The sequence below is a fragment of the Ochotona princeps genome, chromosome 13, assembly GCF_030435755.1.
Source record: "Ochotona princeps isolate mOchPri1 chromosome 13, mOchPri1.hap1, whole genome shotgun sequence".
Classification (NCBI taxonomy): domain Eukaryota; kingdom Metazoa; phylum Chordata; class Mammalia; order Lagomorpha; family Ochotonidae; genus Ochotona; species Ochotona princeps.
The window spans coordinates 41,146,144-41,173,907 of NC_080844.1; the positions used below are offsets into that span (position 1 = coordinate 41,146,144).

Consider the following 27,764-nt stretch of genomic DNA (forward strand, 5'->3'; position numbering starts at 1 on the left):
GATATTGATCATTCAATTTTCTGAATCCCAATAAGTATGAAGAATTAAACATTGTGTATGGAAAACCACTTGATTTTCCTTACTGCAGTTAAAAATAACTGCAATATCACAGCACGATTCATGGAAACCAAGATGTGGAAAGAGCATAAGTGTCCATACCAGTTGAGTTGATTAAATAAAAATTCCAGGATAAGTACATGTATATAGTGGAATATGATTCATTCAAAATAGGGGAAACACCAGCATTCATGATAAACATAGACCTTTTGCAGAACTCTGTACTAGGAGAATTATAACAATTATAGATAAAATATATTGTAGGCAGAATGTAAAAATAAGCCAAATATAAGTGCATGGTTAGATTGTTGTCACTGGAGATGGAGGAAGATAACGTAAAATAGAAAAAGAATATGAGTTTGTACTTAGGGACAATATGTAAGTTTAAAGGGACAATGTGAAGTGTGAGAATTGTAGTTAAAATATTCTAAATTTTAATAGACCAAGTGTTCTTTTTTTGGAAAATGTTATTGTGTAAATAGATATGAAAATAGGTTTGGTTTTGGTAATTGTTTTGCTACATATGTAAAAAAATGCATACAATGCTGTACAATTTACACATACATAAGAAATGTAAATTGAAATAACTATGATGACCAAAATTATGGTGTTTTTACAGAATATGCTTTTGTGTGTGCACATTTTGGTGATACAGTCATGCTTTCCTTGTCAGTGTTGTTCAACTCTTCCCCACTCCAGGTCATCTGCCATTGGCATCTGCAGGTGGTGCAGGTCCTTCTGTGCCTTGGATCTGTTTGGAGAAGTCCTTGGTCTCAGCCTCCACTGGAGCGCATGCGTGTGGTTCTGCCCCCAGGATCCCTTCCTGGGTGTTCTTCATCCTATCATGTCGATGCCAACAATGACAAGCCAAGTGAGCGGCAAAAGAGCTGTGTGGAAATGGTTTGGAGCTGGTTGAGCCTACTATTTTCCGAGCTGTTCCCTCTGTGTTTCTGAGATTGGCGTTGACCTCATTTACACTGAGAATGCTTCACCACTGCATGAAGGCCAGTGGGGAAACCCTGTCTGTATTTGTTCTCTTGAGAGTGTGGAGCTCTGTTACCCAATGAACAATCAGGTATCCCTTCAGAGTAAGATTTTAATTCTAAAACTGCTCTTGAAGAATCTGAAGTGTGAAACATGGGAAGATCTTGGTTCCAAACTTAGTTGTACACACGGGAATTGTGGAGCCCTACAATGTCCTGTTTTAGACTCCTTTTCCTCTCCTGAAATAAAGGATCCTATCTGCATTCAAGGTGCTTCATGGCAGAAGGAGTGAATATTTAATTGGTAAGTGTTTTGATATAGAAGTTGTGGAAGTGTGAATTATTTCAGCTATCTAGTGTTAGTAACAGCATATTAAAATACCTGTGGTGGTGCCCAATCACCATGAAAGATTCTTGTATTTCAGAAAGCATTATAGAGACAAACCCTTTATATACAGGATATGGAATACTTGGATTGCCCTCAGTGTTATGAAATCCCAAATGACTTCAATGTAATAGAAAGAAATTGAGCAATTTTTCAAAGTGTTATTTTATTTTTCAGTTCGTAATTATTGGTGTCCTTGGAGGCACTAGCACTGGTTACAAAAGAAACAAGAGTGCATCTGTGGCCCCGTACACGCTGAGTTGAGCAGAACCTCTGAGTTGGAATGGACTAAGGGAACAGTGAAAAACTAAATATTATGAAATAATATTTGTTTTAATCTTTATCAATGGACCAAAGTTCATTGAAAGAGAGTTGAAGTGTATCTAGCCCACCTGCGGCAGTACAGGTCAAGCACACGTGATGAGCAGGGAGTTCTATAACAGCCTGTGGTTTCCAGCTCCCACTTGTCTCGGGAAGAAGAGGAGGCTCCATGGATCCCACGGTGGTGCTGGTGCTTTGTCTCTCTCTCTTGCTTCTCTTTTCATTCTGGAAACAGAGCCATGGGCGAGGGAACCTCCCGCCTGGTCCCACTCCTCTTCCAATTCTTGGCAATATCCTACAGCTAGGTTTTAAGGACATGAGCAAGTCTCTAACCAAAGTAAGTATGCATTATTAAGTTCCAGTGGTTTGTAAATGATATGTAATCTACTCAAGGTTTCAAAAATTCTGTGTGGTTGGAAGCTAATTACTGCAGGATTTTATTCCCAGGAAACAATCCCTTGGGATTCAACTTTTTGATGTTGTGTTCTCAGGAACAGTTGGAAGAAAGAAAGTAATGCATTTGGTCAGTATAGAAGCTTTAAAGCAGTAGGGTAGAGTCAAAATCATAAAATCCAGTGTTTGTTTGTTTCACATGCTTTTTCCCTGAAAATCAATGGCAATAGGGTGTTTTGTGATTATTAATTTTAGTGAAAAATCATCAGTGTTTATTCCTTGTATTTTGCTTTGATAACCAAGAGAATTAACCATTAGGGAAGCAAATTATTACTGATGTCCAGGAAAACTCTATGGTTCTTAAGTACAATTGAGTAAAAGAGAGAATGAGGTAGGCTCTTCTGGGTGGTAATGGAATGCATTTGGACGTGTGCGAAGCCACCATCTGGGACAGTGAATACACAGTAGGGGTCAAATCATCTTTACATCAGGTCTGTGTGTTCCTGCTGTGCCTCAGTGGTGCCCACTCTCTCAGTGTTAGTTGTACCAGTAGAGCTTTACTTGGCTGGCCTTTCACAGTTCCTGGCTGAGTATAAATGTAATATTCCTTTCTACTGAGTCAGTTTCCCATGGCAGGAGGTTTTTAGGTGATCCAATTATTGTCACAGTGCAGCAGGGACTGGGGTCTGATCTGACTCATGAGTCCTGCTAAATTTTCAGGCATCAGTGTTTTTGAAGCACGATTTAAATATGGGCCTTCTATTTATTAGTCATAGGAGACACAATTACAAATCTCTAAACCTTTAGGCTTTTGTCTTATTCATCTAGAAGGTATGCTAACGAATACTTGTTGAGTAGCCAGGATGATCTGAAACCAATTTTCCCTGAAATGGTGTGGTTTTTGGGAGCCACCATGTGTGGCGCTGTTGTAATCATCATCATGTTTGTGTATACCTTCCAGAATGTTGATGTTGTATCTGACAGAACAAAATTATCCAAGAGTTCATACAACCTGAGTAATTCACATAATGTAAACCAAATGAGATTTCTCTTTTTCTTTCCTCCCTCAGCTGTCAGAAGTCTATGGCCCTGTGTTCACTGTGTATTTGGGCATGAAGCCCACTGTGGTGTTGCACGGTTATGAAGCAGTGAAGGAAGCACTAATTGACCTTGGAGAGGAGTTTTCTGAAAGAAATACTCCGCCAATATTGGAGAAAGTAAATAAAGGATTAGGTCAGTGTTCTAATGTTCATCTTCACATATGTGTCTTTTTGTGTCCACACACATATTCACGTGTGTTTATATTCACACATGTGATTATGTATGTTTTGTGTCAGTTAACATGTATGCATGTGTGTTGGTGACAATGGGGATTCGGAAGGTGGGTGCGGCATTTGGAGGTTCCTTCCACAGAGCTTTCAGATGCCAGCTTCCTCTTCCTCTCATGGGATCCTCCTTATTTTCCACTTCTCCTCTCAGGACTCGTTTTCAGCAATGGAAATACATGGAAGGAGCTCCGGCACTTCTCGCTCATGACCCTGCGGAATTTTGGGATGGGGAAGAGGAGCATAGAGGAGCTTGTTCAGGAGGAGGCCCGCTGCCTTGTGGAGGAGTTGAGGAAAAGCAATGGTGAATGGCCTTTATTTTCATTTATTTATTTATTTACTTTTAAGATGAATTTTCTATTATTTTTTCTATTATCTATCTATTTTTTAAAATTTTTGATAAAATTCCTTATGGTCTGGGATTTCCCTACCTTTGAATGACTTTTCGTATGTTTTGCAATGTCATAGACATTTATTAGCAGTTAAAAATCCACCAGTCTGCTATTGAAGTGTGTCTTGGCATTTCTGGTACAGGAAATGCCTGACAGTCCAGCAGCCTGTTGTCTGGATATGTCCAACATTTTCATTGGGTGTCCATCTTTGATTTGGTAGTAGAGATGCGTATTGCATTGTATCATCATATCTGGATATGGTAGTCCCTATTACGCTGTCACAATACATTCCCTTAAATGAGAAGCCACAAAACATAGTCAACAACAGGTATGGAGTTAAAACAAAAAAAATTACAGCACCATGGAGGAAAATAAACATGCCATTAAATTACCAGCACAAGGGTGAAGCAATGAAAAGGAAAACACAAAAGTCTCTTGGGTAAAATGGTGCTACTGTGTGATCCATGAAACAGTGATGCATTTGACAAAGGAAAAGAAATCATTAGGGAACAAATGAAAATTAAAAATAAAAACATTAAGACACATGGATGCAGCAAAAACAGTATGGAAATGGTTATTGATGTTCCAGTTGGCATGAAGGCTGTCTTATATCAGAAAGAATACCTGATTTTTGTCCTTTTGGGATTGATTTATTTCACTGAGCATAATGGTCTCTAGTTGGGACCATCTAGTCTCAAATGGCAGAATTTCATTCTCTTAATGGCTGAGTAATTTTCCATTGAGTAGATGTGCCACAGTTTCTGAAAGTACTCTTCTTTGGATGGTCAACTGGATGGTGTTCATGTCTTTGCCATTGTCGATTGTGCTGTGGTAAATATAGGATTACAGATCCCCTTCTCATATGCAGTTTTCATCTCCTTTGGATATATTTCTAGAAGAGGGAGGAGTAGGTCATATGGCAGATTTGTTTGGAGTTCTCTAACCACTCTCCATACTGATATCCGTAGTGGATGTACTAGCCTGCACTTCCACCAGAATTGAAGGAGGGTACCTTTCTCCCCACATCCATGCCAGAAGGTATTGTTAGTAGAGTTCTGAATGTAGGGCAGCCTCACTGGAATTAGGTGGAGCCTCAATGTGGTGTTCATTTGTATCTCTCTGATGGCTATGGAGCCTGAGCTTCTTTTCATATGTCTGTTAGTCATTCATGTTTGTTCTTTTGAAAAATGTCTTCATTTCCTTCACCCATTTCGTCGCAGATTTTGTTTTTCACTGTTCCTGGAAGAAACCTGGATCTTAGTTCCCTATTAGTTATGTAGTGTGCAAAGATTTTCTCCCATTTGATTGATTGCTTCTTCACTTTGCTAATCGTTTCCTTTTCTGTGTGGCCTCTTCTCCACTGGATGTAGACCCATTTGTTCATTTTGTCTTTGATTGCCAGCAATTTAGTGAATTTTCCTAAAGGTCTTTCTCTATTTCTGTATCTTGGATAGTGCTTCCTATGTTTTCCTTTAGTAGTTCCATGGTTTCTTAGTGTCAGTTCAGGTCTTTAATCCATTTACAGCTTATTTTGTATAAAGTTATAGGTGTAGGTCATGCTTCTTACTCTATGAGCTGCTATCCAGTTTTTAATTCTCAAATAAGATTTGTTGTATGTGTGTGGGCTCCTTTGTGGTGTGTATGTTCTGTTCCATTGATCTTCTTCTCTGTTTCTGTACCAGTACCAGACTGTTTTGATGACCATTGCCATGTAGTATGTCTTGAGGCCTGGGAAGGAGATTCCTCCAGCTTGATTTTTATTTTTCAGGATAGATTTGGCTATTCGTGGTCTCTTGTGTTTCCAGATGAATGTCTGTGCCTTCTTTCCTGTTTCTGAGTGGAATGTTGTTGGTTTTTGAATCGGGATTGCATTTGGACCTGTATATTATTTTGGTAATATGGACGTTTTGAAGATGTTGATCCTACCAATTCAGGAACATGCTATGTTTCTCCATTTTCCAATGTGTTCCTCTATCTATCTCTCTTTTTAAAATGTTTTATAGTTTCATTACAGAGTTCTTCCACATATTTACTTAGGTTAAATCCTAGTATTTAAGATTTTGCTCCACTACTTTAGAGGAGACCGCCTTTATAATTTCTTTTTCAGAAATGGAATTTTTTGTTTATGCTGGTGTCATAGATTAGTGTTCATTAATTTTGTATCCTGCTACACTGTCAAAGTCTCTTCTGAGTTCCAGTAGTCTCTTGGCTGAGTCTTTCGATTCTCCTATGTGGAGAATCATGTTATTTGCCAATTTCGATAGTTTCAATTCCTTGTTTCAATCTGAATTACTTCCCTTCTTTTTTCTTGCCTAACACTTCGGGCAAGGTCTTCTAATACTATATTGAAGAGTAGAGGTGAGAGTGGACATCCTGTCTTGTTCCAGATTTTAGTGGAAAAGTTTCCAATCTTGCCCTGTTTAGTATCATGATGGCATTGGGTTTTTCATTTATTTTTTTTTTACTTGTGTTATTGAATGTTCCTTCTATACCTATATTTCTTAGGGTTTTTAGCATGAAGTGATATTGAATTTTATCAAATGCCTGCTTTGCATCTGTTGAGATGATCATTTGTTTTTTATTTTTCATGTGATTGATGTGATGTATCACATTTATTGAATTACAAATGTTGAACCACCCCTGCCTGCTTGGGATGAATCCCAGCTGCTCTGGGTGCATGATCTGCCTGATGTGCTGTTGGGTCATGCTGGCTAGTATTTTGTTAAAGATCTTTGTGTCTATTTTCATCAAGGATATTAGTCTGTAGTTCTTTTTTTCTGTTGTGTCTCTATCTGGCTTTTGTATTAAGGTGATATTGGCTTCATAGAAAGAGTTTGGAAGGATTGCCTCTCTTTCTCTGTTTGGAAATGCTTGTGCAGGATTGGGGTAAGAACCTCTTGAAATGTGTGGTAAAATTCAGTACTGAAGCCATCTAGTCCAGGGCTTTTCTTGGCTCATAGGGCTTTAATTACTGATTCAATCTCAATTGTGTTATAGGTCTTTTCAGATTATTAATTGCTTCATGATTCAGTTTTGGTGGATTGTATGTGTTCAGAAATCTATCTGTTTCTCCTAGCTCTTCTGATTTGCTGGCATATAGCTGCTTGTAATAGTTCTTAATGATTCTCTGTATCTCTGTTGTTATGTTTCATTTTTCATCTCTGATGCTTAACTTCTCCGTCCTTATTTTGATTATTTGGGCAATGAGTAGTCTACTTTGTTATTTTTTTTCTCAAAGAACCAGCTCTTGGATATGTGGCTGTTATGTATTGTTCTTTTGGTCCCTATTTGGTTAATTTCCTCCACCTCTTTGGTTATTTTTTTTTTTTGTCCTACTACTGTTGTAATTGCTTTGTTGTTGTGTTTGTAGCTCCTTCAACTGTAAGATTAGTTCAAAAATATTTTATATTTCAATGATACTTACATGGTTGAGAAGGATACATGTTTACAAGAACCATTGATTATTGTTACACGACGTCGAGGAATGGAGGAAAGTGGATAGGACAATTATTTCCGATTCTTTTTTTGTATTTGTAATTGTAAAGAGATGAGAGAATAGGAGAGGGTTGCTCCAACAGAATTAATGCATCAGTACCTAGGCTTCCAGTTGATGTCATCTTATGATCTAGTGGCTGACCCTTTCAATATTGTCAAGAAACCTCTTCCCTGTCTAGTCATCACTTGAATAGACTCATTGCTTAAAAATGTTTCTCATTCTTCAGCCTCACCGTGTGACCCCACCTTTATTCTGACTGCTGCTCCCTGCAATGTGATCTGCTCCGTGATATTCCAGAACCGTTTTGATTATAAAGACCAGGAATTGCTTAACTTGATGGGAAGATTAATTGAAAACTCCAGCATTTTAAATTCCCTGAGTGTACAGGTGAGATGGTGTTCCCCTCTTTCTGCTGAAGCGTTTCTTGTCTTTGTACATTGTAGTGCAGCTTCTCCACTTTTCAACCATTGCTTTGCAGTGTGTTTTATAGTAAGTAGTTTGTGAGGAAGTTAAATCCTGTTTATTGTTTTGTTTTGTTTTTTAATTTTAGCCAATGACTCCTTTTACCATTATTTTGTTTTCTTGTAGATTAGCTAATAGCTTAGTGACTTCTTTAGACTGTTCAAAATGTGCATTTGTTGCCCTGTGTGTTCTCCGCCTTCTCTGTTCCTTTAGCTTGTTGGGAACTTTCTGTGACACAGATGAAATATTTTTTTTATTTATTTTTAATTAATATTTAGCATTATGTGACAGTTTCATAGGCTTTGGGAATCCCCCTCCCCCTCTCCCCTCCCCCCTGGTGGATTCCTCCACCTTGATGCAGCATTACAGTTCAAATTCAATCAAGATTCTTTCCTTGCAAACATATATTAAGCATGGAGTCCAGCTACTTATTGTCCAGATGGGTTGAACAGTTTCTTGGAGAGACCATTTCTGGTCCGAAGTCAGAGCTGGTATAATATCATCACAGTCAATTAAGAGTCCCAATATAACATCAACAGCAATTTGCAATATTATGGAATTGACATAGTTTTGAATAACCAGTATGTTAAAAAAACAACAACAACAACAACAAAAAAAACAAAAAACAAAGAACAAAATAACAAAAAACAAGTCCTAACCACAACCTATGATTAGCTCATTGACATCTCAATTTTAAGTTTATATACAGGACCGGACCGGCTGCTATATACCTTGAAAAGGCTATAGGGTACCATTCAGCGACACAGATGAAATATTAAGTGAAAGCAAAAAAATGAGCAATAGAAGAAGTTGGATACATATACACAATGAGAAAGAGAGCAAGCATGAGATAAGTAAATAAAAGAGCGAAAAGTGCCAAAATAAGAGCAAAGGAAGGAAGGAACGAGCAAAATTGAGAAAGAGGAAAGAAGGCCTGGATCTGTGTTGGGGCTCTTGACCTCCCTTGTGCATGTTGATCAAACTGAACCTCAGTGTCAGTCACAGGTGAAAGCTCAGGAATTTCTCCAGTCGTTTCTGTGTTTTTTAATTAAAAATATTTATTTTCTTACTTCACTTGAATGACAGAGATTGGAGGAGAGTCAGACAGGATCAGATAGACACGAAATGTCTATCCTCTGATTCCCTCTTCAATTGCCCGCAACAGCAAGAGTATGCTAACGGAAGTCAGGAATCCGGGACGCTGTTGGTTTTTTTTTCTGTGGGTGGCATGGGTACAAGTATTGAGGCATCACCTGCTGCCTCCCAGTGAATGTGTTACCAGGAAGGTGGGAGTGGCAGTTGTTATGAGAAATGAGTAGAGAGATTACATTAGAAATGTGTCCCAACTGAAATTATCTATCTATCTATCTATCTATCTATCTATCTATCTATCTATCTATCATCTATCAATCTATCATCTATCAATCAATCATTGGAAAGACAGCTATATAGGGAGTAGGAGATACATACAGAAAAATCTTCCATTAGCTGGCTCATGCCCTAGGTGCCTGTCATGGCCATATCTGAACCAACCTGAAGTCAGCAGCCAGGAGCTTCATCATTGTCTTCCATGAGGGTGAAGGTTCCCAAGACCTTGGCCATCCTGTATTGCTTTCACAGACCACAAGTGGGGAGCATGATGGGAGGTGAAACATCTGGGACATGAACTGGTACACATCCTTGTTGATGCAAAGCAAGGATATACCTTTTAGGCTATTGCGCTGTGCCAGTAAGTGAAATCTTAAGATTTACCGAATGCTGATTCCCCAATTGTTTTTGTTTTAAGCTAAAATTTTTGTCTTACAAGTTTTAGGTTACATATTTGATGTAATGAAGGGAAAATAAACAACAAAGCTACAGAGTTAATGACCCCAATGATGTATATCTAATTGACATTATATTCATTAAACAGGAGCTATACTTTTGACAAATTGTAGCTATGACATCCTGAACCAGAAGGATTCTTGTTAATGCTAAGCAACTTTTTTTTTTGGCAGATTCTTTACAGTTGTCTATGCACTCAAGGTGACCTCTATCTTTGCTCTCTCTCGTGTTAAGAACCTTAGTGTTTTTCTGTTGAGTTTGGATCCTTCAGTTACCTGATCGACCACTTCCACCACCAGCTCCAGAACCAACAGCATAGAAAATCCTCAGGCTACTTCCTCCAAAACTGCCTCTTGTCCTGGGTCCATAATGTTATAGCTGCAAAACTATCGTATTGCACCAGCATCATTGGTACTTCAATATTCGTTTCATTGGAATCATAATTTCCACGAGGTCCAATATTTGGTTTCCATATCATGGTCCTCAAACAATCTTTTGCAATAACCTTGACTGTTAATATCTTCTCCACACTTTCTATGCATCATCACCTCCTCCATAACTTCCCCTGTTGCTGCAGCCTCCACCACAGGAGCCTTCTGTTCCTCCCAAATGTCCAATGAGTCAGAATTACCTCAAATACCTACAGTGGCCTAGCGACTGAAGTCTTGGCCTTGAACGTGTTGGGATCCCATATAGGTGCCAGTTCTAATTTGGGCAGCTCTGCTTCCCATCAAGCTCTCTGCTTGTGGCTTGGAAAAGAGGTTGATGATGGTCCAAAGTCTTGGCATCCTGCAACCATGTGGGAGACCTGGAAGAAGTTCCTGGCTTCAGAGCAGTGCAGCACTGGCCTTTGCGGCTGCTTGGGGAGTGAATCAATGGACAGAAGATCTTGCTCTCTGTCTCCCCTCCTCCTCTTTATATATCTGACTTTCTAATAAAAATAAGTATATCTTAAAAAAAAAGAAAAGGCCATTTTTACCTCAAACTATGCCACTAAATATCTGGCATATCTGAATAATGATATTATCAACATTGTCATGGTTCTTAAAAGTTACAAAGGTTCTTAAAAGTTACAAATACAAATTCTGTCTTCTGGATCTGCCTCTCCTCGTTAATTCTGTGTCTCCCATCTTTCCATATTCTGTTAAGTAGTCTCTCAAATGTTACATTCTGCATATTCCTAAATAGCGCCAACAAGTGTTCACTATTAAGTGGGCACCAGATTGCAGGTGACTCATATAGAAACAGCTCTCTCATCCCACCCCATGTGCATTCAGCTTGTTTGTTTCAGCAGCCATGGCTACATCCACGTCTTCTACAAGGCAATATGATCCCGAAATCAAAGGCCCTGGAACATTTTGTCTGGAGGTGTCTTAGTCTCACAGCATGGGTGAACGTACCTCATATCTCAAAATGTTCTCTTAAACCTCAAAACTCACACCATCGTCAGATTCCCCAACGTTTCTAGTTCCTTAGGAGCATGAAGCTTCATATTCAGGCTTATGCTCCTCATTTTCTTCTAGTTAATTGTCTTTCAGCTCCTTTCTTAGCCTCTGTCTTGCCAAGGTATGTTTGCAGTTTGGTAAATTTCCCAGTATTCAGGCACTTTTTAATGTCCTAATTTACTGCTTTATTCTCTCCCCAGCTCTTCTTTCCACCTCAGTGTTGCAATGTGTATCTCCATTGTAATCTTTTGCTGTAGGCTGTTTTTCATACAGTTTTTGGAGAAATGTCTGCTTCTTTGCATCCTGAGTGAATTTGAAATTGGATGTAAATAAAGACGAATATCTTGGGTCACCCTCTGGGTGTTCTTTTACAGATTTAGAACAGACACTCGGCCCCTTTGCCTGAAACTGGAGAGCAGAGTCCACTCTGGAAACAGTGCTGCCCTTGCCAAGTCCACTGTCACTTTAGGCGGTAGAAGTGACAATGGCAAATAACGGGACACAAAGCTGACTCAGTCTAGTTTAGGTTGGTGGAAAAATGGAACTTTGATCTGTCTCCTGTGACTTCCTTATGGATGTGACATGGTGAAATGACTGCACACCACAGTCCTGTTCATGTTGTAGTATCTCAGAAGTCATCCTGGGTATAGAGTTGAGCCCTTTAGACAACAGATGTCTGGAAATGGTGCTGAAATTCAAGCCCTTGGCTGGTGGTTTTCCCATCAAACCTGACATGGCTTCTCAGTAGTCCTTTTATGTTTGCCTACCAGTTGTTCATGACCATCTACAGACAAGATCCCTGTTGAAAGCTTTTGGTTCTTACATATGTGTTTACTCTTTGACTTAGAGGTCTTTTCCTTGTATTTTTTGCCTGAAAGACCCCAACTAGGAGTATCAAGGAGGCGGAATGGGAGCATAGATTGCACCTGGAACCTTCAAATGGCTGGGAATGTTAGCAAAGCAAGGTTCACTGGAAAAATGATTGGTTTGGGATGAAAGATGCATGAAAATTATCATAATTTGGTCCTGAGATGAGAGGACACATTTTGTGATTTTTAGAAGTGACTTAAGCACTCAAGGCCCAGATTTTTATCCAGAAAATGCTGGTCTGGATTCCTTATTGTGTTCACATTTCCTCTGTTTACACAATGGTGGTTTTATTCCTTAGGATCTTTGCTTAGTGTAGAGATGGCAGTGTGTTAACTTGAGATCCAGTTGGCAAGCGTTTCTTCTTTTTCAGTTTCTCTGTAGAATGTGAATGTTGCATTCATGCCACTCTGTATTTCAAGTGTTTAGGGAGGTGTAGATGTATTAAGAGAGAACTTACATGAAGATGATGAAACTAATACGTGCGTAAAGAAGTTATTGTCATCTTTGATTAAGGGACCAGGGCTTTGTACATTACTTCTCTTTTTTTAGCACCAAGGGTAAATGTACACAAACACTCCAATGGTGCTGCTCAAGATAGAGATGCTTTTTTGTAGGAAAATTTTAATTCATAGGTTTGTGTGTTGTATCTATATTGTTAATAAATACACTAAAACTGCTTTCATAATTATCTTTTTAAGGTCTTCAATATATTCCCCATTCTTATGGATTATCTTCCTGGGAATCCGAAAACAATAATGAATAACTCTAATTTTGTAAAAGATTTTTGTTTCAAGAAAGTAGGAGAACATCAAAAATCTTTGGACATTAACAACCCTCGGGACTTTATTGATTGTTTCCTGATCAAAATGGAACAGGTAAAATGTCATTTGTCTGCATCTTGTTGCTTATTGATAATTTCTGTACATATTGAGAACATCTGCATGATCAGATACGAAATATCTGGCCTTCATTTTAGGCACTTGCTGTGTTTATTTGTCTTGACTAAGTATCATGGAGGAGTTGAAATGAATTGTTTAACAGAATGCATAAGGTCTGCTTCGAGATAGTATCTGAGGTCACGTGGAATGCACACACCTCAGTTAATGTATAAACAAGGAGTAAATTTAAAATATCTAAATATCTAACAGAAATTCAGACATGCCGGTTTTGCTCATGTTCCTATCCTGCAGAGTATGGGATAATGCCATTCAGGGTATTCTGTTTGTTTCTTTTCTTTTTCTTTTCTTTTCTTTTCTTTTCTTTCTTTTTTTTTTTTTTTTTTTTTTTTTTGAGTAGACTGTCACTCTCAGGTGAGTTATTTTGTAAAAAAATTTTTTTTTACATCTCATAGTGCATTTCCATAGGCTCAGCGATTTCCCCTTCTTCCCATTCCATCCCTCCTCACTCCCCCCGACTCTTTCCCCATATTATTACAGCAGTATAAACAGGCGTGAGTTCATTCTGGTAAGTACGTTTTTCAAGACATTGTAGTTAGAGACAATGGTAGAAAGTTCAGCATCTAATTATTTAACAGTTGTATAGGGAGTTCTTTTTTGTGAACCAGGTTTTAATCTAGCCAGCTTACCGGCATGCCTGTATGTTTATGTTTTTATAAAGCTTATTTGAAAGTCAGAGTTAAACAGACTGGGACAGGCAGATAGGAGCAAGTGGGACAGAGACAGAGTTGTGGAGGAAGGGAAAGAGAGAAAGAGAGAGAGAGAATTAGATTCACCACCAAAATGAGGTCAGGACAAATCAAGAAATCAAGAATTGAGCCTTAGTGTCCCCTATGGGGGGGTAGGACCCAACTGATTGAACTATCACCTCCTGCTCCTGGTGTGAACTAACAGGGAGATGCTGCAGGAGCAAGTTGGGGTTTGGATTCCGCCACTGTTATTGGCAATGGCAACTGACTGGTGCCACTTCTGCCACCATACTGAAACTCACTTCTTCCCTTCATTTCGAGGGTAGTATTGTTAGGGAAACTTTTTTTTTTATTATTATTATTTGAGTATGTTGCTCTTCTGTGAGTTGTCTGCTGTGAGACTTTACTATAATTGTCTTATCTGAGTTTAATTGTGTATAGGAAGCCAGTTTTCCTTTGCTGATTTTGAAACTGTATTTTAATTCAGGCAAGTTGATTGTGATTGAGTCAGTGTTAGTTTTATTTTTGTCACCTTTTCTGCTCTCTTATTTATTTTAGGCATTGGATTTTTGATTCCGGAAAATTGTCGAAAATATGGGTGGATACATTTCAGTCCTTTTAATCAGAGGTACACCATCAGTACCCTTGTGTTAGGGCCTTGTGTCTTTTTTCTAAAATCTTGTCTCCTCAGGAGGACAGTCAGTGCTGCGGTGTGCATCTGGTTGTGCGACACAGTGCATGGGATGGGATTGAAATCTGAGTTTCCCACAGCTCTTTGTGCTGTTTGATGGGAATTATTTCAGTTGTCATGCTGTAGTTTCTCTACTTATCTGATTTTGCCTTATAGGGATTTAATTTGTAAATATATATTTATTTAGAGCATGCATAGATGGTGGGGAAACCTAGGGTCCTCCACTTTGTTAGTTTCATACACTGAAGATTGCAATCTTTTATTTTTAAAGATTTATTTATTTTCATTACAAAGTCAGATATACAGAGAAGAGAGACAGAGAGGAAGATCTTCCATCCAATGATTCACTCCCCAAGTGAACCGCAACGGCCGATGCTGCGCCGATCCGAAGCCGGGAACCAGGAACCTCTTCCAGGTCTCCCACACGGGTGCGGGATCCCATATCTTTGGGCTGTCCTCTATTGCTTTCCCAGGACACAAGCAGGGAGCTGGATGGGAAGTGGAGCCGACGGGACAAGAACCGGTGCCCATATGGGATCCTGGTGTGTTCAAGGCGAGGACTTTAGCTGCTAGGCTACGCCGCCGGGCCTGATTGCAATCTTTTGAATCTAACTTATAATATTGTCACCAAATGGTTCATATTTCTGAATTAAGACATTTATGCTATAAAGATACACATGAAAATTCAATTAAAATATGTTGTAACACAGTAACCTTATCTAACATTGAGGGAGTCTCAAGTTATTCATTTCCCAACTGACACGAATCAACCTCATCTAATGGATTCAGGGACCTGAAGTTTTTTCTTGCTACACTTGGTTCAGGTATCTTCTCAGGGATGCTGAAACACTCACGTTCCAGAGCGAGATCTGAACCATCTCCTGTTCTTACACTCACGTGTGTTTTGATTAAGAGTGATGACCCCAGGTTCTTGCATGTGCCAGCTAGTACAGAGTCCAATTCAATCTGTCCCCTGCTATAGATTATACACATTGTGGTGACTGCACTGGCCTGGCCAGTTCAATCCTCAGCCCCATGTCATTTCTAAACCTATGGGTCCTGCAGTCCAGCCAACTCAGCCTGCCAAAGACCTGGACTTTACACACATCAGTGGGAACTGAAGCCTATCACCTCCACCATGGCCATTACCAGCTCCGATCCTGTGTGTGGCAGTATTTACAGCAGAATAGTTCTGTCTGTGCCACATCCCAATCAGCCTCTTGTATACACCTATGGATGTTGCAGATTAACCCAGCCCACCCCACCCCACCACACATTCCAGTCCACACGTTTGCTGATGGGTCTTGTTTTTTTTGTCTAGCCTGGTCCACCTGGTTCTTGTGCCCACCAGCAGAGATTTGTCCAGCAGAGGAGTGTCTGCAATTTCTCTTATGTCCCCTTCCCAGTCCCAGATCTTGCACTCTTCAGGTATTACAGAGGTTCAGTGTGATACAACTTGCACCCTCTCTTGGCACTTGCCAGTGGATACTGCAGCAAAGTCCTTACACTTGGCACTATCCTGGCTCTTGCATGTGCCAGTGCATGCGGTGGCCTGGCCTTGTTTGGCCCTTCCCTAAACCCATCTCACATGCAGGCCAATGGTTGTATAACAGTATTTGTAAACATTTTAACTTTAGAACAGTTTCAAATTTATAAAATGAAAGCTGTGATGTGGTTCCAATTATTTTTGTAATCCCTAGGCAGTTTCCCTCTTGGTAACATCTTTTGTTGTTACAATGTATTTGCCACAATCTTAAAACCATATCCAGCTTTCCCCATTAACATTGACCATAGTAGCATGAAATATTTTTCCTGATGCATAGATCACACTCAGCTTCTTTTCCTTTTTTTCCTATATAAAAATGTGTTTATTTATAAATGAAAGGCATTACAGTTACAGACCTGCCACCCACATCAATCCAAACACACAAATACATACACACAGAAAGAGAGAGAGAGAGAGCGCAATATCTTCCCTCTGCTGGTGCACTCCCAGTCGGCTATAACAAGTTGGCCCAGACTGAAAACAGGAGTGAGGAGCTACATGTCAGTGTCCTTATGCAAGTATGGTCACCCTCCTCAGATTTTCCCAGGCCAAGGTCTGGAGCTGAGTCAAGTTTGTATTTCATTCGTATAAAGATACAAAGCTTTGCCCATACATGGTGCCAGCACCTCAGGCAATTGTTTTAATGTCAAAGCCACAATGCTGGCCTTCCCTTACTTTTATAAATCAGATTCCCTCCATCTGTCCTGCATTGTTCATATCAAGTTTTTTGGTTTGGTTTTGCGCTTTCATGTATGGGTGAGAACATACAGTGATTATCTTTCGGTGTCTAACTGCTTTCACTTAACATGATGTCCTCTAGTTCCAAGCAGCTGAGAATGTTTTTAATACATTTTAACAGTGACCCTTGGAGAAATCAGAAGTGTCTTGGGCTGTTTGTGATGATATGTACTAGCACATTATCAAGTTTTCACTTAATTCCTAGGAAAAGCACAATCCACAGAGTGAATTCACTATTGAGAACCTGTTGGTTACGGTGATTGATTTGTTTGGTGCGGGAACGGAGACCATCAGCATCACCCTGAGATATGGGCTCCTGCTCTTGCTGAAGCATCCTGAGGTCACAGGTATGAGCACCAGGAGGGAGCATGGCAGGGCCAGCAGAGACACTGGGAGGCCGGGCCTTAGCCTGCACCTTGTTTCTCTCAGAGCAGCTTTGTCCTTTAGATTCTGTACTGGAAGCTGTAGTTTGTGCAGCTCTGATAAAGGGATAATGATGAGATCAATGTGCACGAGAGGGAGTGTGACTGTGGCAATGAGGACATGAGAGCAGTAGTCACCGTCATAAAGCTGAGGTCAGTGACAACAGCTGTGGAGAAAGTGTCTGGACTCCACGGCAGGGTATGCCGCAGGCACAGGCTTCAAGAAGTGCCCTGGGACACTTTGCTGTTTTTTCCCTGAAAGCAGAACATGGTAAATGGTTGATAGTCTTTTAAAGATTGCATTAGTCTGAACAATTTAGTGTTTTTAGTTGAGTTCTGAATGTAGGCTACTCTGAGTGGTGTTAGGTGGTACCTCACTGTGGTTTTCATTTGTATCTCTCTGATGGTTAGGGAGCCTGGGCTTCTTTTCATACACGTTTGTTAGCCATTTGAATCTGCTCTTTTCAAAATGTCTCTTTTTTTTTCCATTGCCCATTTTTTTTCAGGATTTTTTAAAAAATGTCCTTGAGTTTCTGCAGTTCTTTGTAAATCCTGGGACGTTAGTCCCCTATAACTTGTGTAGTGTGCAATGATTTTCTCCCATTCCATTGGTTGTTTCTTCGCTTTGTTAATTGTTTCCTTTTCTGTACAGAAGCCTTTTAGTTTTATATAGTCCCATTTGTTCATTTTGGCTTTGACTGCCTGTGCTTTTGGCGTCTTTTCTAATAGGTCTTTCATTGTTCCTATTTCTTGTGGAGTGTGTCCTATATTTTCCTTTAATAGTTTGATAGTTTCTGGGTGTCGATTTACGTCCTTGGTGCATTTAGAGCTGATTTCTGTATAATGTGGTGGGTGCAGGTCTTGCTTGTTAATTCTGCAGGCTGCTATCCAATTGTCCCAGTAGCATTTGTTGAAGAGACCATGCTTTTCCCCTGTATTGTGTTCTGTTCTCTCACTGAAGGTTAGTCTGCTGTGTGTGTGTGGGCTCCTTTGTGGTGTGTATGTTCTGTTCCATTGATCTTCTTCTCTGTTTCTGTACCAGTACCAGACTGTTTTGATGACAACTGCTGTGTAGTATGTCTTGAGGTCTGGAATGGTGATTTTTCGGGCTTGATTTTTATTTCTATATATTTATTTAGCTTAATTTCTAGGTATTTGTGTTTCCTCTCCACTATTTTAAAAGGGATTCTACTTACAATTTCTTCCTCAGCCATAGAATTCTTTGTGTACACTAGTGCCATTGATTTGTTTATTAATTTTGTATCCTGCTTTCCCGCCAAAGTCTCTTATGAGTTTTAGCAGTGTCTTAACTGAATCTTTTGGTTCTCCTCTGTAGAGAATCATGTCATCTTCAAATATAGATAATTTCAATTCCTTGTTTCCAATCTGAATACCTTTACTTCTTTTTTCTTTCCTAATAGCTCTGGCAGGGATTTCTAATACTATATTGAAGAGTAGTGTTGACAGTGAACATCCCTGTGTTGTTCCAGATTTTAGTGGAAAGGCTTCAAATCTTTTCCCATTTAGAATGATGATGGCAATTTTTTTCATAAATTGCTTTGATTGTGTTGTAGAATGTTCCTTCTTTGTCCCCTGATAGCAAGGATAGAAATTATTTAAAACAGATAACATCAGCAATTACAGTCATTATTTAGTAATCTGAATAGTGACTCAGAAATCTGATATAAACATTTTATGCTCCCAGTATTCCACATTTAGGTATATATTCAGAGAAGATCAACTCAGCATCTTAAATATATGATTGTATTACTGTGTTTTTTCCTGTGATATTTATAATACCTTAGACATGAATTTCCCTGCACACCGCTCCTAAAAATGTTCTGCACCTAAACTGTTGACACATGTCTTGTTAGAGATATAAACCAGTTCAGACCACCCCCCCAAAAAAAAAACCAACTAAGTTCAGCAAAATCATGCTTCAACACTATAAATAGCTAAATACTAAAAAGAAAATGGACACGAGACAGCTGAATAGTAATCTATAGCCATGTTAAGGTGTATAGAACCCAACTGAATATAAACCAAAATTGGATTGTCTATGAAGAAGTCACAGGATGTGGTTGAGAACCTGCATTTTTCTATTAATATATTGGTTAATCAATACCATGTCAATTAATACCATAATGTAGTAAACTGTTGTAAATATTGTGTTGGGGCTTTTAATTGATTGGGATGATACTCTGCCTGCTCTACCTTCAGACCAGAGATGGTCTTACCAAGAAACCTTTGAACTTACCAGGACAATAAGATGCTGGACTTTATGCTTGGTAAATACCTCCAATGAAAGATTCTCAACTGAACTTGAACTGTGGTAATGCAACAAGGTGGAGGAATCCACCGTGGGGGAGGGTTTGGGGGGGGCCGGGTGGAATCCCAGCGCCTATTCTTTTGTTTTTTTAAAAAGATTTTTTGCTTATTTGAAAGTTGATGTAGATTAGTGTTTCACCAAGAGAATGAAAGTATATATTACTTTATTTTAAAATATTTATTTATTCTTATTGCAAAGTCAAATATACAGAGAGGAGTGACAGATAGGATGATCTTCCATACACTAATTCACTCCCATGTGACCACAACGGCCAGTGTTGCGCTGGTCTGAAGCCAGGAGCCAGGAAAGTCCTCTAGCTCCCACAAGGGCGTGGGATGCCAAGGTGTTGGGCCATCCTTCACTGCTTTCCCACAAAGGCCATAAGCAGTGAGCTGGATGGGTAATTGGGCTACCATGATTAGAACCTGTACCCAGAAGGGATCCTGGTGAATTAAAGGTGAGGATGTCAGCCACAAGGCCACCACGCCGGGCCCATGAGAATGAAACATATGTATTACTTTAAGCAGATGTATTCTCATAGAACATGGTTGAAGTCCATGCCCAGTTTCTCAGAGGAAGAATTTCCCAGGAACCTCCTGTGTCTGCTACAGTGATGCTTTCTTGAGTCTGTGCACTCTGATCTTCATGGCTGTTGGACACCTGCCTCCTGCTTCACTCAGCCCTCACCTGCTGTGAGACATGGGTTGTACTGATCCTAGTCCCTGATTCCTCTCTTGTGTCTTCTCAGCTAAAGTGCAGGAGGAGATTGAGCGTGTGATTGGCAGACACCGGAGCCCCAGCATGCAGGACAGGAGCCGCATGCCCTACACGGACGCTGTAGTACATGAGATCCAGAGATACATTGACCTCATCCCTGTTGGTGCACCCCGTGCAACGACTTGCGATGTTAAATTCAGGAACTATCTCATCCCCAAGGCAAGATTTTTTTCTCCTACACCACAGATCAGTGATTTTGACATTCTCCAACTCAGAGAAGGGTTTTAATTTTCCACTAGCTCAGCCTGGAGCAGTGTGAGCCTCCTAGGTGGGGTGTCTTAACAGATTGATTTGTACTGTTTGTAGTTTGCAACTATTAACAACTGGATAAAGCCCAGAGTTGTGGCATAGTGAGTGACTCCTCTGTTAATCAGCAGCTCACATGTGCAACAAGTGCCGTGCCAGCTCCGCTTCAGCTCCACCTCCCTGCTGATGTGCCTGGGATAGTAACAGAAGATGGCCCAGCACCCACACAGGAGTCTCAGCACCAACACAGGAGACCAGGGAGAAGCTTTCAGCTTTAGTTTGGTCCAGCTCTTGAACCATGGCTGTGGCCATTTGAAGAATGAACCAGTGGATAGAGGCTTCTTTGTTTACTTCTGTTCTTCTCTCCCTCCCTTCTATACCATTCTTCTTCTCTTTCTCTAAGTATGTGCTTTGAATACATTAAGATGACTCTTGAAAAGAGAAGTCTTCCCTTACACATCTTGATTTCTGGACCCTTAGAATTTTTCTCTAATTGTTCAATAGGTGTACTACATTTGAGTGCTTGTAATTCCATGTAAGTGTTAAATGTATCAGCTTATCAACTTCCAACACTCTTTTAGGATTTGTATCAGAGTGGTGTTACATTTTTAGATCAATTTGGAATAAATTGATATATGACAAGCTGATTTTTTCAATTGATAGATTATTTTCCAACCCATCCTTTATCCCAATATTTGGAAGGTGACTTAGTTTTTGCCAGTATTGTTCTAATTTCAATGATCTGTCTTACACAGATAAAAGTCTTCCTTTAAAATAGATATGTTTTAATTTGATTATAGTGCTTTTGGAAATAGCTTCTTAGTTATTTGTTTTTGGTGTATGGAAATATAACTGACTTACTGTTGTTACATGTTATCTAGTAACCTTAAATTTGTTTGTTACCAATAGAAAACCAAGAGATCCTGTGTAAGTTCTGTGGATAGAATTCTGCAATCTGTTGCAATGTACCTCTTCTCATTATTTTTCCTCCATTCTCATGACTGCAATAGTTGCCTGGAGTGATTTCTAGCACCGTGTTTAGCAGAAGGCATAAACATGGGCATCCTTGTTGCATTGTGGAGCCCTGGGAGACGTGGAGGTTTAAAATCTCACTAATGACAATGTTTCTTAAGTGTTTAGTGGATTTTTGTCATAGCAGTGAAGTTTCCCCCTTTGTAAGATTTCCTTGTTATGAATCAAGATGGCAGAATAGGGTAAGGACACGTTTATACAGATGGAAAAACATTTAACCAGGATGAAGCAGAGAGGACACATTTCAGGAAAGGACAGAACAACAGCAGAGGGGTACCTGGAGACTGACAGACACAGGAAAGCAGTGGATACAGTGGTGTGGTGTTGCAGAGACTGATATTTCAGCATGGCCATCTGAACTCCACCAGCAACTGGAACTCCACCAGCAACCAGGTGGCAAGGGACTTTCGCTGGGAGCTCGGGTGGTGAACCCAGACAAAGAACTGTCCATTCTGCTGGTCCGTTTCATTTGACCAGGAGCAGAGACAGAACAGCAGATCTCAGATGGGCAGTGCGAGAACAGAGTGGATTTCACAGTCCAGTCAGCCCCCTAGAGCTGAAATGGGCGCCATTTAGCGTAAGGAGGAAAGGCCGAGGGAGAGGACTGAGCATGCGCTGAGCTGGGAGTGAGCTCATTTCTGTCTGGGTGAACTGCAACGACATGGCATTCTACGGGTTCCACTCAGGGCAGGTCTGGGATAGCCCTCGCATCTGATGGCCAGCAAATCAAGAACCTTGGTGGTTGTATGGCAGGCGCCATTTTGGGCACTGTGGCAATAGCTTTGGGACTGCAGGGGACAACAGTGAACTGCGCATGTGCTGAGCTCGCGAAAACTTGCCGAGGTTCGAGATTGCACTGGTCCTGCAGGAAAATAATACTGACTGTGTCATCGTACGGGTCAAAATAGGTCCGTGTGGCACCCAGATCTAATGTCCAACAGGTTCCGACAAGATCAGCGCAACCAACAACCTAATTATGTAGGACACCTGGTGTCTCTCTAATCCTGGGACCTGCTCCAACCGGAAGTGGGATAAAGGTTGCAGAGACAACAGTGCAGCCTCACCACGATATCACTGAAGGTGGAGAGTGGTGAGCCAAGAGCTGGGGTTGTGGAGACCACGATGGAAATCTGACATAAGAACCCAAACCTGGTCTTGCTGGAGGTTGTGGCACAAGTGGCTGCAAGCAAAGAGTTGTGTACCAACTGCAATAAGTAAAATCGCATTGTAGACCTGTGGGTGACACAGCTTAGAAACTTACCCCTAGGAGAAGACTGCTAACCAGAAGCACAATGATCAAGAGCAAAGGAAGAGACAAAAGCATGATGAATATTACTGAAAACTCTCCTGCAAGGGAGCAAAACACTATGCCAACCTCAGAGTTAACTGAGGAAGACATCGAGAAAATGGGACACACAGAATCCATAAGACTCATTTTAAAGATTCTGATCAACAATGAGAAGCTCATGCAAGAGTTCAAAGAATTTAAGGAAGCCACAAAGCAAATCAAGGCTGATATGTCAGAAATTAAGAACACAGTAGAGCAAGTTAAGAGTACAGTGGAGAGTCTCCAAAACAGAATGAAGCAAGCATAAGAAAGAATCTCAGAATTGGAAGGTATTTCCTGTCACCAGGGGGAAGCAAACAAAAAGCTGGAAGCAGAGCTGGATCAGGCCAAAAAAAGTATTTAAGAATTGAAAGACACTATTAAGAGGCCAAATGTAAGAGTTATGGGAGTCCCAGAATGTGCAGAAAGAGAAGCTGAGTTTGCAAATATATTTAATGAAATAATAAAGGAAAATTTCCCTAATCTGGAGAAAGAATTGCAAAACAAGATCCAGGAGGGGCACAGAACTCCCAACAGGCTTGATCAAAAGCGATCTTCACCAAGGCACATGATCATCAAGCTCTCTTCAATTGAACATAAGGAAAAGATCCTTAAATGTGCAAGTGAAAAAAATCAATTGACATATAAAGGAATGCCAATTAAGCTCACAGGAGATCTCTCACAGGAAACTCTACAAGCAAGAAGAGAATGGAGTGACATACTCCAGATTCTAAAAGAAAAAAATTGTCAGCCCAGGATAACATATCCAGCAAAGCTTTCTTTTGTCTTTGAAAATGAAATGAAATTCTTCCACAGTAAAGAAAAGCTAAAAGAATTTGCCTCTTCCAAACCTGCCCTACAAATGATCCTTCAAGATGTTCTCTTCACACAGAAGAGGAATAGCACCTACCAAAACCAAAGGCAAATGGGAAGAACATCCCAGTAAAATGACAACAGAAGACTAAACCAATGAACAACCATTTGCTAAAATGACAGGACCAAAGTATCATCTATGTATATTAAACGCTGAATGTAAATGGCTTAAGCTCAATCAAATGCCATAGATTATAGACTGGATTAAAAAACAAAACCCATCTGTTTATTGTCTGGAGGAGACACACTTCAACAAAGATTAGCAGAAACTATATCACATGGGTTTTGTTATTCTCTGTTAGTTTCATCTCTTCAAAACACTTCCTTCTGATTAAATCATTGAATGACTTGTATATCATACGGTAGCATAATTTTCTTCAAGAATGTTCTTGATTTTCATTTCTTCAGCTACACATTAGTCATTTAATAGCATGTTATTTAACTTCTTGGTGTTGCAAATTTCTTTTTTCTTCCTGTTGTTGATTTTGTTTTGTGGCTCTTCATTTAAGGGGATGAATAGTAGCTGTGTAATGGAGACTGTCATATCTAGTAACATGTTATTTAACTTCAGACATCGTAAATTTCTATTTGTTGATTTTGTATCATGACTTTTCATTTAAGGGGATGTACAGTAGTTGTGTAATGGAGACTGTCATATCTAGTAACATTTCATTTAACTTCATGGCATTGTAAATTTCCTCTTTTCTTTCTATTGTTGATTTTGAAACATGACTTTTCATTTAAGGGATGTACATTAGCTGTGAAATGGAGACTAACATTCAGATGTGAGGATGTAGTGTGGTATGCATTTCTGCTTCCATACAAAGATGGACTTACAATGAAACTGTTTACTATATCTTGACAGTAGAAGTCTGGACTGTCTGCCATTGTCTATGCCCGCAATGATGGACATATGACTGAGTATGAAGAACTATATGTTAGTAATGATATAGAGGAACTGGGTGGGGAGGGAACTGGGGAGCGGATAAGGGAATATGAAACTGTACTATAAAATAATAAGAATAATAATAAAATGTATAAAAATAAAATAAAAAGATATCCTTGTTATGATGAATGCATGTAGGGTTGAATGAAGTAGATTTTCTGAATCTATAAATATGGTCATTAATTCAGAATTGTCTTTATGCAATATATAATCAATAAATATAGGAAGCGGTTACATATTATCTTACATTGAATCCTATGCAGCTGCACTGGATTTGCTGTATTGGTTCAGGATAATTGTAGTTACATTTTTGAAGCCTTGCTGTCACATTTATTTCAAGAAGTATATCAAGGTAGATAGATATATGTACTTCCTCAAACATTTGAAAACATTTAAAATTCTCTCATGTATATTTTAAAAGTAAACACACACAGTACATTATTTTTATTTATAGTCACCTACTTTGCAGTAGAACAACCGATCAGAACAGCAAGTGAGGACAGGCACCCAAGTGTAGGCTTGCTGGAATACAGGGTGGCCTGAGGAGGGACTGGCCACTGATTTCTCAAGGCCTCAGCACATCAAATGCTATTGGAGGAAAGTCATTGTTCTCCTGAGCTTCAACTCACCTGGGTATTGGGTGCTCTGGCTGAAATGACACTGTATTCCTTTGCACATGGGTTTTCTCATCTACAGATCAAAGAGATTTAGGGAGTGATTTCCATCCTCCTTCCCATTGCTTGGTTTCTTCATGATTCAGTTTGTTTTACACAGGGCACACCAATATTTCCATCACTGACTTCTGTACTGCATGATGACAAAGAATTCCCGAACCCAAAGGAGTTTAACCCTGGCCACTTCCTGGACAAGAGCAGCAATTTTAAGAAAAGTGACTACTTCGTGCCTTTCTCAGCAGGTAACCAATTTATTTTCATGTGAACCCAGGGCACAGAATAGACTTTTGTAATCACAGTAGGTGGTTTGTTTTGTAGAACTGATAGATGTGCTGTTTGTACATGATCTGAAGTCCTGCTCTTGTGCCTTTCTTGCTAATGATTGTAAAACTTTTTTTTAAGATATTGGTTTGGGTGTGACCAGTTCTTCCAAACTGAGAAGCCTGCAGTATATGCTAACTGAATCCTGGTGTAGATATACTTTAGTACCCACATGCTTCTCTTAGAATGTGACTCATCTAAGCTTTCCTCATTGATCATGAGAGTGGTACATGTGTTGGTTAATTTGAGGTACTTCTGTGATGGTCCTCACTTTGAGCTAAGGGAATTCTTAATTTTTAATTTATGAGAAACACAAAGCTACAGAGACTGGGAGAAGGATGGACTGGGAGGTTGTGCTGTGGGGAGAGACAGAACTACTACTTATTGGTTCTCTCTGTAAATTCTCAGGAGAGCCAGAGCTGGCCAGGCCAATGCCTGGAGCCTGGAGCCTGGAGCCTGGAACTCCATCAGGGTCTCATATATACGTGCAGTGTCCCCTGAACTTATGCTATTTCCTGCTGCTTTTCCAGGTATATTAGCAGGAAACGGGCAGAAGTGGAGTGTTTGGGAATAGAACCAGCATTGTTCTGGGAAGCAGGTGATGCAGGCAGTGGTTTCACCTTCCCTGCTATAGCATGGACCTAGAGCTGTGGGGAGTTAGTATCCCAGGGTGTATAAAATGCTGTAAAGAGGCTTACATTCACATGAGGGAAGGAGGTGAGTAGCCAGAGTATAGCAACCCATTAGGATGAGTGCTTTGAGAAAGGAAAGCACAGGCTGCTGAGGCGGCAGATGAGGAAGTGTTTTCAGTTCATTGACATGGGACATGAGGTAGAGGTTCCAAAAGGAAGCAGAAGAGAAGAGCTTCTTAGGTTAGTGGGACAGCATTGAAATGAAGGATGGACTAAGACTGATGCAGATGGAATACACCTAGGACTGAGTGGAGAACACTTGGACTCAAAGGAATGATACTTGACACAACTGAGAACAGATTATGTGGGTACAACACAGCCATTTGGACCTCGTTCTCAGGTATGAAAATGAGAATAATTTATGATTTTAGACTGAGAACTTGTGCTGTTTAAATGTGGTTTTATACTGTTCTGGTGGAAATGGAATAGTTGGCTGAATATTGTGCAGGAGTTTTAAAATTTGTTATTAATATATTAGAAAGTCAGATTTACACAGAGAAGGAGAGACATAGAGAAAGATCTTTTGTCAACTGGTTCACTGGCCCTGTGGTGCAATGGCTGCAAGAAATAGAGCTGAACTTCTCTGAAACCAGGAGCCAGAACTTCTTGCAGGTCCTCCATTTTCTTGCAGGGTGTCAAGGCTTTGTGTCATCTTCTTTTCATTTTCCAGGCCAAAAGTAGGGAGCTGGATTGGAAGTAGTGCAGCCATGACAAGCAGGACAGTGCCCGTATGGGATCCCAGTGCATGTAAGGCGAGGATTCAGCCACTAGGCTACCATTTGGGCCCTCTGTCTGAATTTAAAGGGCCAAAGTGAATTGATTTAATGTAATGAAAGGTAGAATTAAAAACGTTTAGTTTGAAGAAAATTTTTGCTATTCGTGCATGAAAGTGGGCTTCAATACTTCCTTGAAATACGTAAGGTGGAAAGTTGATGATGGATTTAATAATTTTTGTGTTTCAACGAGCTTACCTTTTCATTCCATTTTTTTCATGAACTTTTTTTGATGTTTATGTGATTGTGTTTCCTTGAACTCACTTTCCTTTAACCCACTGTCCAAAACATGTGTCTCTTAAATCTTTTATAAGCTCAGAGTCGTTATATTAATACGTGACATGAAACTGATAGTCAATAAGCATTTGTTGAGTGAGAGATGACAGATGTTACACGATGTTACGTGTATAGCAAGTGCAGCGAGTGTTCTTTATTCTTTCCATGTGTATATTGCATCATCCTCCCAGCTAGCCTAGCTTCCACTCACCCATCCATCAATTCAGTCATTAACCACTAAGTTATTGAATGCTTCGTTTGAATGCTTTAGTACTCAAGATTTAGATGAAAAATCCTCTCTGCTTTTAATTTTCAGGAAAGCGAGCATGCATTGGAGAGTCCCTGGCCCGCATGGAGCTGTTTTTGTTTCTGACCACCATCTTACAGAACTTTAGCCTTAAGCCTCATGTGGATGCAGAGCACTTTGACACCACTCCACTTGTTAGTGAGGAAGGCCGTGCTCTCCCCTTTTACAAGCTCAGCTTCATTCCTGTCTAAAGAGG

The 27,764-nt window shown here is 39.9% G+C and overlaps 2 protein-coding genes across 6 annotated transcripts; both read left to right on the forward strand.

Moving 5' to 3' along the window:
• The window catches only part of LOC101528927 (cytochrome P450 2C14-like), a 126,770-nt gene that overhangs the window by 37,785 nt on the left and 61,221 nt on the right, over positions 1-27,764 (forward strand).
• Positions 1,916-27,759, forward strand: LOC101528381 (cytochrome P450 2C14-like). Of its 6 annotated transcripts, XM_012925436.2 has the most exons (10): positions 1,916-2,083; positions 3,210-3,372; positions 3,619-3,768; positions 7,579-7,739; positions 12,652-12,828; positions 13,714-13,733; positions 16,799-16,920; positions 20,073-20,260; positions 25,300-25,441; positions 27,578-27,759. In XM_012925436.2, the coding sequence occupies exons 1-10, from the start codon at positions 1,916-1,918 to the stop codon at positions 27,757-27,759; spliced, it is 1,473 nt and encodes a 490-aa protein (XP_012780890.2). The 6 variants fall into 6 exon arrangements, with proteins under 6 accessions (XP_012780890.2, XP_058528010.1, XP_004580100.2 ...); XM_058672027.1 differs by lacking the exon at positions 13,714-13,733 and having other exon boundaries at positions 3,619-3,769; positions 7,610-7,739; positions 16,779-16,920; XM_004580043.3 differs by lacking the exon at positions 13,714-13,733 and having other exon boundaries at positions 16,779-16,920.